Source organism: Lissotriton helveticus, chromosome 5_1 (genome assembly GCF_964261635.1).
Source record: "Lissotriton helveticus chromosome 5_1, aLisHel1.1, whole genome shotgun sequence".
Classification (NCBI taxonomy): domain Eukaryota; kingdom Metazoa; phylum Chordata; class Amphibia; order Caudata; family Salamandridae; genus Lissotriton; species Lissotriton helveticus.
Window position 1 is genome coordinate 1,384,281,485 of NC_136065.1, and position 12,247 is coordinate 1,384,293,731.

Consider the following 12,247-nt stretch of genomic DNA (forward strand, 5'->3'; position numbering starts at 1 on the left):
CAGCAGCCGGGCCAACTCAGACCAATCAAAACGCTGCATTGCAGTGTTGTGATTGGCTTAGGGGTGGGAGCCTGGCTGTTTGCTTCCTCTTCCGACCTGAAGTCGGAAGCAGGCGAGCAGGAGAGAAGACACGGGACGCGGTATCGGCGACAAGTTTTATTTATTTGTTTTTTTTAAAGCAGCCCACGACCCCCCTAACCTGCTGCCACCTCTTCCCCACCCGCGAGCTATGCCGCTCGCCCTTGTTCGAGAGACACATCATCAGAAAACAAAGAAAGGTACCCATCAACTGGTTACTATGACATGCTTTGAGTAGACACGTACCCAGAACAAAACTACAGTTGCGCAATTACTAATATCATGTTATGATTTCACCAGCTAAATGACTCGATGGATGGAAATTATCACACTTCCAGGTACACATTTGCTCACTTTCATAATGCCATATCCTTGCCACTTGTCACATATCGGCAGGGGAGGGAGTTAAGGTTACAGTACTACCCTATTAAGTGATTCCTCTGGACCTTAACTAAAAGGTATTTATTTACTACCCCTCTATTTACTTTATTGTTAATAGAATAAATAGGCTTTCTTAGAATTAGAGGGAGTTTAAACAAAGTTTTCTTAATTGAGTAAAGGGCAAAAGTGTACATATCGAATGTGATCATGAGACAGAGAGGAGAGCAAAGGAAGTAAATCATTGGGTATACTTATAACAGAGAAAACCAAAACGAGGTTTGCTTCTGTTCACTTTTCAAAATGGGCTACTCACCCGAATGTCATCGGCAAATAACCTGGCCTGTGCATTTTAGCAACATTTGGAAGGTTCTTGGTAACAACGGCAAATATCACAATCTATGAAAGAAGAAACATGAGAAGTTTAACTGGTACAAGGTCTAGAGCTAAACACTGTACCTCACTCTATGCAGAATCATTTCACCATGTCAAGCCTCACTGAATTATGAACTGAAGCACTAGCACAGCTAGGTCCAGGAACAGTATATCCTCCATGCAGCACAATGAAACGGCATTATGTCAGTACTCAGGTCAGTATTTGTGAAGCAACCAAAGGTAATACACAGCATAGCATGGCAAACAGAACAGTAAGATTAAATTACTGTTTGACCTCATTCAGGTCTAAGGCACAGCATGGTTCTGCACAGGGAACATGGAAGGGCACAGCTGCAGCACACTGAAAGATATACGAATAAGATGTGGCCCATGCACTATCTGGTCACACCAGATGGACCAGCACCAAAATTCAGGTAGAGTTGCTACCTTCTTTGAAGTGAAACCAGACAGTAAGGTCTGCACTTTAACCAGACAACCCCGCAATGCCCATGATGGCAAAACATGAAAGATACAACACACTAGCTTGCCTCTATACTAATATTAACAATAATAAGGGAAGGGGAAAGGCTACATACTTGAAGTCCTAATTCTGCATCGTGGGTATCTTCATTGAAGTCATAAACGATTAATAATTTCTCGCTGCTTGTGTGGACCCCGAAACATTATATTATATATATATATATATATATATATATATATATATATATATATATATATATATATATATATATATATATATATATATATATATATATATGTGTGTGTGTGGGTGTGTGTGTGTGTGTGTGTACACACACATATATATATATATATATATATATATATATATATATACATATATACATACACAGAGGGAGAGATAGATATAGATACAATTCTTGGCGAAATTAGCATTTATGGAGCCTCAGTGTAGTCTGTCAGAGATGTCATTTTCTTTCTGATTGCTGGAAAAAAGTTGAACATTGAGGGATTTTTAAATATACATCATCTGTGATGGAAAAAAACATTTCTTTAGCATAAAGAGCATGAAGAGAAAAAGCACCCTGATAAACTTACACTGAGGGAGGAGACAAAGGAGTCTCTTCAATTAAGGATCTAGGAGGCAACTCTACCCACAATGCCTTGTAGTGGCAGCTTGCCTGTAACAGGGAGTTTATTTTTCACATGAACTCTAACTCATATATAAAATGTGAAGGGAAACAAAGGCTGTCCGATAGGTCAGATACTGACCTCAAACTGTGTTTACAGGATAAACCCTGTAATCCTGTCAGAAACTGAAACAAAAAGGACTGTGTTTTGAGATCTTCAAGTTTGAATAATGATTCTCTACAGTCAGATGATGAAGGCTTTAACATCAAAAAGTTTTAATGAGCATTGTTAAGTAAAAACAAATTGACATCATGGACCAACCTGTATTGTTATATTTCATATAGGTACCTTACAATAGGTGCAGGTAACATCACAACCTTTCACCTATATTCTTCCCTACATTACATCCATAACGGTTCTTAGGCACTGACCTTTTACCTAGATACAACATTGCATTCAGAACGCGGGTTTTTCCCTAGTTCGAATCTCATACATTATGCATGAGGCTTCTTGGAAGCACAGCAGGACTGACATCTCCTGTATAATATCTCTATTTAAAGTGCAGGGCTGATGTCATCCTTTAGGCAGACACAGTAACACAGCAAGGTAGAACCCCTGGAGAGACCTATGGGTATATATACATCATGTCGGAACAGTATGGGGCTAAGATAATTGGGTATGCGGACGATACCCAACTGCTGTTCACCTGGCCTGATGATCAATTGGACACATCAGTAGTTCATCGGTGTCTGTCCTCTGTATTTCGCTGGCTGACTCAGGCCCAGCTGAAGTGCAATGAGGACAAGTCGGAGATGCTTTTTTACGGTTCCTTCCCCCCTCTGTTTAAGAACACACTGTGGCCCCCTAACATCCCTAGTCCGAAAGAGATGGGAAGACCGGCTAAAAACCTGGGCATCTGGTTTGCAGAGGACCTCAGATTTGAGGAGCATATAAAAAAACTGACAGGCACCTGCTTTGCCACACTGAAAATGCTACGCAAGTTTTTCCCTCTGCTCCCTAATGAAGCTAAGGAGACGGTTGCCCGAGCTCTTATACTGGCAAGGCTGGACTACGCGAATGCTTTGTTCAGCGGTATTCCGGCCTACCTGGTGAAGCGCCTGCAAATCATCCAGTACGCGGCCGTCCGTCTGATTTTTAACATCCCCAGATGGAGGAGCGTACGTGCTGAGATGAGCACCATTCATTGGCTCCCGGTTGCGCAGCGCATTTTGTTTAAATCTCTGGTGCTGGCGTTTAGAGCCATTCACGACCAAGGCCCCGTTTATCTGAGAAAGAGATTTATTTGTTATGTGCCAACTCGCTCTCTTAGATCATCCACGCAGCTGAAACTGTACCTTCCCCGTTTCAAACGTGCCAGACTTGGTGGCCAGTCAATCTCTGTGATTGTGGCCAGGGCGTGGAACGCTCTACCTCTTTATCTGCGTTCCTCCCAAACTGTGGCGCTATTTAAGAAAAATTTAAAAACACACCTATTCAAGAGTTTAATATAAGTTGTTTTCTCTGCGGTTCTGTTTCCCGCCTTTCCCCTCGCGCCAGGATACTCTCAAGTAACGGAGCGCGCTACAAAATAGTTTATACATACATACATACATACATACATACATACATACATACATACATACATGTCTTGCTTAGAGAGACAGAGGAGACCGTGACTTCCCGTCTGACACACTGACCAGAGATGCTGAGGTTCCTGCATGCAGACACTCCAGCTCGCAGTGGTTTACCATCCCTCGCAGGGTGTCCAACTCGAGATCAGGACGGGTTCCCATATTCTCTCCTTTCTCAGGTAATGGGGTTGACTAGATCTAGAGGGATTCTTGGCATAACACCTACATAGATGCTAGGTAAATTTAGGTACATCTAGCTAGGGAGGCATCGTAGGAGAACGCACTTATTATCATGTATTTTATGTACTTGTATATATTCATGATTACTGCAAGATGGTAGAACTATACCATCACTTTACGTTTGTAGTATTGCTAATCATATATCTCTGCTACTCTCTAATGGTTGTTGCAGCTCATCTATTTTACACTAGAATAACAACTGTTCAACTGTTCAATAAATTCTTATTGAAATGCCCAGACTGTTTATTCTGTGTATCTCTGAGGCAAACTAAGTGAGCACGCGTGACTGAGCGAAAAGTAGTATATTGTTTCCACGATCCTGGGGGATCAAGGGTGTCATGTTTTGAGGTTGCCAGAAACTATTCTCTCCCCGATAAGAAGAGATTCTAGTGGCACTGTGAGCTAGCTGATACAGACAGGCTAACATATCAGGTGGGGGTGCATGGAATCAGTCCGCCACCATTCCCACACTTTATGTTATCCAAAACACGCAGATCCTGTATAGGTAATATAGGAACTACACGACATGGCGCCGCCAACGTTGGTTGGGTACTTATGTAACAGTATAATCTGAGTAGTTCAGTCATGCTATTCTCAGAGACCCATACTCACAAAACACCTGAGACGTCTGGAGTGGGTGGGCACAAAATCCACCACAGCTAAGTAGGCGAAAAATCCTATTTATTACCTATTGGTTAAATCAAGCTTGAAGGACACAGTGTTCCTAAAATTGTGCATTAAAATCGTTATCTTAGTTCCCTTGGGCAAACTTCTTCTTTACAAAAATGACAGAGACAGGAGATAACCCCATAGTGGATCTACACCTCTCAGCAGGAGAACAGGATGCAGACGCAATTCCGATTGCAGAAAGTTCAGACATACAGTCAGCATGAAAGTGTTAGAAAATGGTTTATCAGCTAGAGGTGGCTTAGTAGTTTTTGTGATTGAGGCACACGAATCAAACAAAACAGAGGTATTTTATTCATGGGTTACATTCCCAGCAGCAAATGCAAGATCAAAGACATTTCACTGTTACAAAGAAAGAGATGCACCAGTGGAATATTGTCTGTTCAAGGACATTGAAGTTCCACTCACGAACCAGGAACACTTATACTGATTTAAAGGCGCCCTACCCCATATAAGAGGAAGAGAAAGATTAGGCCCACTCGGAGGAGGAGGGGCAACTTGGCCGATATTAGTGGCCTACATACCGCATCCTGACATTGAAACAGTGCCACAAGGAGACTTACTCATACAATACAAAGATTTAATAAAAATATACAGAAACTTGACGTAATTCGTCATGAGGACATTTACAGGCCAACCAGCAATAGTTGCAATAAATGGAACTCAAAATTGGGGTACAGCAACTAAAATCACACCACAAATATTACACGCAGTGATGGGCAAAATGCCCTCTAAACATGAACAAATGGCATTCTGGGTAGCTCAGAAAATAACTCAGCTCAAGGCAGTATTCCCGAATACTACCCCATATGAAAAACACAGAATGCTATCAATCTGCTTGCCCATGAGGATAACACCACAAGCAGAGGATTGTACCACTTGGGGTACAGTCTTTGCTGCCATTTATACCAGAGGTAATGGTATTCCTTCATTTATAGTGATGCCAGATGTATTAAGACAGATACAAAACGAGTACGAAGCAAAACCTGCTCTGAAAGCTAGGGATGAAGTTACTAGGTAACTATGCCCAGCTATCAGCCATAATATTAGCTAATATGAAAGGGGAAGCAGCTTCAGTGGCAATCCGCCAACACCTAAGGGAGTTCAGTGCTTTAGAATAGGAACACAAACTACAAAAAATAATTGAAACTGCATATGCAGAATTAGGCAGAGACAGTTTGGGTGGGAAAGCTTTAAAACCACAACTGATGGGCAGTTCTGAAAAGGACACTTCCAAGAAGACACCTGCTTCAAATAAAAAGAAGTGGGATAATAAAAAACTACAAACATTTAAAGAAAACAGATCTCAATCCAGAGGTAGATCTCCTCCACAGGATCCCTCCGAAAAGAGGTATAACCTTAGGAATAGGGATTATATTAGGAAACCTGACAGGTATCAGGATACTGATACACGCTCCTCTCGTTCCTTTCAGCGTTCATCTAAAAACTCAGAAAGACCAGAAGAGCTTACAAAGTCCAGGGACAAGCAGCACGCTCAAGATTACACTTCCAAAAAGGAAGCGAAGCCAAAGCAAAAGCCACAGTTCAAAAAGAAGAAAGTTGCAGGTCTGAAGATCAGACATGCCCAGAATTCTGAGCACGAGACTACTGAACGGGGAATTGGCTCTGACGATGCTAGACAGTGCGGCAGAAGTAACAATAGCTCGCCAGAACATGATGGAATTTCTTGTGACAGTGGACTTGAATGATTATATCATGGTGGAAACACCTGATACTAGAGTAGGTGTCCCACATAAGTTATATGAAATAACACTCCAAATGGTGAGGGACAAAAGTCGGAAAGTGAGAGGCCTTTTTTGGGAGAACCTTAAGTTTGGCTATGTCATTTTGAAAGTTGAACGAGATTGGCCGCCAGCATTCGTCATGGATTGCCCTAAAGGGGAAACAGTAATTCTACCAGCCTTCTCAGATAATATTCCCAGGCACTTGCAACATACGTATGCACAGGAGTGGGCGGTAGCCCAGGCTCCAGCTTTATACAACAAGCATTTACAATGCAACGGTTTCGCCTTTTCAAAAGTTAGAGCTATTGGCATTGTAAATGGCAATTTATTTGTTTATGTCTTGGTTTTGAAAACAGATAAATAAATGGCATTGTCATTTACATTGCCAATAGCAAGCACAGCCAGGGGGCAGACAAGCAAGCACAGCCAGGGGGCAGGGTAGCAAGCACAGCCAGGGGGCAGGGAAGCAAGCACAGGCAGGGAAGCAAGGGCAGCCAGGGGGCAGGGAAGCAAGCACAGCCAGGGGGAAGGGAAGCAAGCACAGCGAGGGGGCAGGGAAGCAAGCACAGCCAGGGGGCAGGGAAGCAAGCACAGCCAGGGGGCAGGGAAGCAAGCACAGGCAGGGAAGCAAGCACAGCCAGGGGGCAGGGAAGCAAGCACAGCCAGGGGGAAGGGAAGCAAGCACAGCGAGGGGGCAGGGAAGCAAGCACAGCGAGGGGGCAGGGAAGCAAGCACAGCCAGGGGGCAGGGAAGCAAACATACAGAACAGCTGTTCAAGACAGTTAATAGATATCTGTTTTCCCGAGTAGAACTAAATAAATGACAAAATCCTTCAGGACACACATGTATTCACTTAGTACTCAATGAACATCCCTAACGGGCACATTTGTACCAAATTGAGCCATCATTATGTAAGACTCTGGACAAAGCAGTCTTTAGTGAGCAAACACAACCAAACACACCTGGTCAGTCAGTGAAAACTGTGGGACTGAATGCAATGGATGTGCAGACCCCAAACAGCGCTACTGTGCCCTACAAATGGTAGGCATGCGCTTTGCAAATTGCACAAACATAACATACCATAGCACCTAGGAATCCTGCCCTGCTCTGCCAGAATTCCAAGTACCGCAACTACTCCAACTGTACCCTTGAGTCCAGGGGTGCAGCAGGTGCAGTGGCTCCAGGGCAAGTTCCGGATTACCAAATAGGCAAAGTGGGCACTGGCCTATGGGCCCCACCCCTTTGAGGGGCACGCGACGATTAATCAAAATAATATTGGTTTGATCTTGAAAGAAAATTACAATCAAGGTGTCCTGAATTGTTTCCCAAATATAGAAAAAAAATAATCAACTCAAAGAAACGACAACTTTACATTAAAGACTCGATAGATAAAATGAAGCGTTAATGTAATGTACCCATTGAATATTTAAAGCTTTGTTGGTTTATTAAAAATGTTAACATTTCTTTTTTTTGTTTAATAACATTAATAATTGTTAATGTTTCGTTTTGTGTAATAAAACTGTTTTTTAAAATTGTTGACTGATAAGATTAAAAATGAATTAGGAGATAATAGGGGGAGAGGGGACGAAATTTCGACTGCCTAGGGGCCTCCACAGGGTTTAATCGGGACTGACCAGGGCTCAAAGGCTCGAAAAACCCACTGCACTACAAATGCAGCGATTTGTTTCTATGAAACCCGCATATGAATGTCAGTTTTTCTTGTTTACACTACGGCCCAGGCTGCCCTTGCCACTGCGTGTAACATTACAATGAAGCCGCTTCCTGCAGCCGTCTCACAGATTCAGAATGTCAAGGACATGACCTTCCTAGTCCTGTTAACACCACCAGGTCAACAGCTCCTTTCTTGCTGTGCGAGCCATACAAGGACAGCTGCTGCCTCGTCTCGCAGCATGCCCTGATACCTGCCATTAGCCCCGGAGTCCTGCGACGCCATTTTAAGCTGTCAGACCAATGATGATCAGATCTCATAATGGGAGAAGCCTCGCTGGAGCTACACTCTGACGCTGGCAGATTGCCAGCTCACATTCTTTGTTCATGAATAAATAACGGCATGGGGAGCTTTGAAAGCATCTTTACGGCAGGTCCCAGAAAGGACGAACAGGCACAGTGCCCTGAACCGCTAAACGCCAATTTACCAAAGGAGCAATTTAGAAAGTGCATATCTGCATAACTGCAAGCCGCCTGCTTAATAAAACCCATCTCTCCAAATTATTTCCCTGTTTCTCCGCCATGAAATTGCCCTGGTACAGAGCAGCGTGCCCGCACATCTAAACCCACATAAACAAGTCAGGTCCCGGGCCGTGCTGTGATTGGCTGACGTCACGGGGGTGTCCCGGGCCGGCAGCCAATCACAGCGCGGCCCAGGAAATGACGTCACGGGGGTGTCCCGGGCCTGCAGCCAATCACAGCGCGGCCCGGGACACACGGCAACAAGGAGCGGGGCTTAAAAAAAGACCCAGAAACGCCCCCGAATCGCGTTTTCACGGGAAAACGTGATTGACAGCCAATCTCTTCCAATGGCTAGCCTCCATTTATGGAGCTAGCCAATGGAAGAAGGGGCGGTTTCAAGTCCCCACTATAGAGATAACATTAGATTTCGCCTGGGCGGAGCAACTGCTACGCAGTTGCAACGCCAGGACCAAACCTAAAAACCATGTTGGGTGGGATGAGGATTGAACCCACCACATAATTCCTTTAAAAAATACTCCAACTGCACAGAGGCAGTACCCAATAAAGCAAGAAGCTAAAAAACAGGTCAGGGAGATCTTAGATCAACTTGAGTACCAAGGGGGGATTGAAACTTGCACCTCTCAAATGAACAATCCTTTGTTTCCTGTCATGAAACCTGACAATACATATCGACTAGTTTTAGATGACAGACATTTAAACACTTGCACGAAGACATTTGCAGTTCAGAATGCACACAGTACCACATTAATGAATAACATTGTGTGGAAAAAATACGAAACAACACTTGCTATCTCAAATGGATTCTTTTGCCAAAATATATTGCCTGAAAGCAGGTATCTAACAGCATTTTCAGCGCTAGAGTCTAAGAGTCAATTTCGTCGACTCCCCCAGGGGTATAAGAACAGCCCGGTGACCTGGAGGAACACTTGAACAGAGTGAATACAATAATTTTGGGATTTGCATCTGAGGGCTACAAATTTCACTTTAAAAAATCTAAAATCGGGGAAGGAGCTGCAGCAGCGACCAAAATGGCCGCTTAGGGACTCGGCTCCGCCGGACCCTCTCGCCTGCCCCGTTATCCTGGTCATCATCCTGAGCCCCGCATGGACCCTCTTGTAAGGGAGCGGTAGTGACGCCCGTGTGAGGTTTAACGGGCCGCCTCCGAGCTCGGACTACGGAGCAACACCGTTGAAAAGATAGCGGCCTACTACTATTGAAAACCGGGGACTCGCGTGATAAAGCGTCCGCCGCATAGTGCAACAACATCGGCCGCCGGGGACCGGATGTGTTCGGCTCGCTCGTGAGACATACTGCTGGCGGCCTGAGGTGAGCGACGCGCCCCCACTGCGGAGGGGTGTTGACTGGACGGCAGAGGGGGTGTATTGATGCGAGGCTACACCCCCCCCCCCCGAGATCTGCTTGCTAATATCACCAGTAAGAGCCCCAGTGGATTGGTGACTTGGGGGCTGCCCAGTGAGCGCTGAGAGTGCGCCGAGTGACTGCAGCCACGCGTGTATGGAGGCGGCTTCTTCCTTCTGGGGTCTGAGTGTGTCTGCTCCCTGCCAGCCACTTTAAACAAAGCGCCTAGATGACCCGGGTGCTGCATGACACTCCCACCTTGCCTTTATATGCCAACTGGAGGCACTGTTATGGAAGGCATGGATTGTGGGACCCACGGTGGGCAGGACTATTCCCGAAGGTGGTGAGGAGAGCACTGGTGTGGCGATTAAGTGGCCTTCCCTGAATAGTCTCCTAAGTGATAATTGCGACTGAGGTAACAATTCTGTCGGGAACCTCCGTGCCCCCCAGCTAGTTGTGCCCGAGCCCTCGGACATGAGGCCGTGGAGTGTGGTGAGGCGCAGTCTTATAAATTGGATGAAGAACCGCCTGGAGGATATGAGAGGCGGCCAGCTGTTCAGTGGGGTCTGACTCGGCGGGGAGCAGGGTGTGGCACCCCTATTGTTGCACGTCCCTTGCCTCTGGAGAGGAAACTGAGGCGGGTGAGCGCCCCTGATTAATAGCACAAACCCCTGGGTGTTATACAATCTCCGAGATGTGACTTGGGGTGTTGCCTGGACTTGGCCTGGTGAGATGAATACGCTACATCTGGAGTCGACCCTTTGATGGTTTGATAATCTGATCAGGGGGTGTAACACGACCATATCGAAAGTGGTGGAGAGAGCGCGCACGCTATCAGAAGGCGATATGGCGGCAAGAGCCGACTCGGATAAATCCCAATCTAAGGCCACTAGAGGTTCCAGAACTATTCAGTCCAACAAATTTGATCGCTACACTCTACCTAAAGGGTCCTCGATGGATCCGAAGAAGGGCCCCGCGGGGGCTCGGGGGGCGGAGGACGTTCCCACTGGTGGCGAGCCAACGCTGGCGGATCTCATGGCAGCCATCACCGGAGTCCAGACTAGCCTGGGCCAGAAAATGGAGGTCTTGGACAATAAGCTTGACACCTTCACAATTGAGATGAGGATAAGAGCAGATCTCACGAAGGCAAGCGAGAAAGTCAAATTGCTGGAAGTCAAAACAGCTAGCCTCATGGACGATGTGAACTTGTTGCAGCGAGAGGTGCGAGATCTTAAGGCCTCGAGAGTTCTCACCGATCGCAAGCTCGATGATTAAAATGAAGGGAGTGCGCGGCGCAACAACGTTCGTATACTGGGGGTGCCGGAGAATTCAGAAGGACATGCCCCGGATCTATTCGTGGAAAATCTTATTCTCAAACACCTTAAACCTAAGGATCTGAGTAATTTCTTCACTGTTGAGCGTGCCCACAGGATTCCGGGAGGTAGACTTAAGCCGGGAGCCCCTCCCCGTCCTTTGATCGCCAGAGTTCTGAATTTTCGGGACAGAGATGTGATCCTTCAGACGGCGAGGACCGGAGCTCCATTGAAATTTGAGAACGCAACTCTCTCCTTGTTCCCAGACTTCACTCAAGCGGTGCAAAAACAAAGACAAAGGTTAATGGCGGTGAAGAGGAAACTGAGAGACAGGGGTATAAGTATGCCATGATGTTTCCCGCCCGCCTCAGAGTGGAACTCAACGGGAAGGCCTGGTTTTTCGATAAACCTGAGGTGGTGGCTGATTGGTTGGACAGTACTCACAATGCTGGTATGGATACTCAAGACCGAGAAGAGGCGGAGGAACAATGAGCTTGTTCATATCGAACTTGATTGGCTCAAGTCTTCCCCAGTTTAGCTTTGTTTTGTATTAAGTTCGTGATTTCAGCAGTACGGGGGTGGTGAGGGGGGATAGGGGGGAAGGGGGTGGCGGGTCTTCCCATTGGCCCTCCTCTGTTTTCTACCTTTAGTTACCGTTAGACTAGATTAAGGGTGACAGGCACACTGCTAGTTGGGATTTGTGTTGTTTATATGCAGGTGTGCAGGGTGGGGGGTGGAGGGCTCAGTTTTGTGAGTCAGATTGGGTTTTGGTTTGTTTATTGTTTCTTTTCCTTTTTATTGCATCAGGTGACAGTATCCTATCTCTATGTTGGTGGTGTGGGGTGAATGTCGAGTGCTAATCAGGGATCAGGGGTGAAGGTGTTGAGTTGGAATGTCAATGGGCTGGGTGACAAGATCAAACGTGGAATGGTGAATCAGCTATTTAGGAGGTACTCCCCGGAGGTGGCGTTGTTGCAGGAGACACACCTGGTTGGGAATCGATGTCTGGCCCTGCATAGAGGAGGATACAAATTAGTAGCGCACGCTGGGTTTACGACTGGTTCTAGAGGGGTTGGTATTCTGCTTAAAAACTCTTGCCCGTTTGAGCTACAGGCTACAT

At 45.9% G+C, this 12,247-nt stretch overlaps 1 protein-coding gene across 1 annotated transcript in view; it reads right to left on the bottom strand.

Annotated features, from left to right (window-relative positions):
• The window catches only part of SLC26A8 (solute carrier family 26 member 8), a 3,758,415-nt gene that overhangs the window by 2,746,413 nt on the left and 999,755 nt on the right, over positions 1–12,247 (bottom strand). The window contains exon 4 of the mRNA XM_078644342.1: positions 773–855. Coding sequence (XP_078500468.1) covers positions 773–855 — 83 coding nt within the window. The remainder of the gene's footprint in view (positions 1–772; positions 856–12,247) is intronic.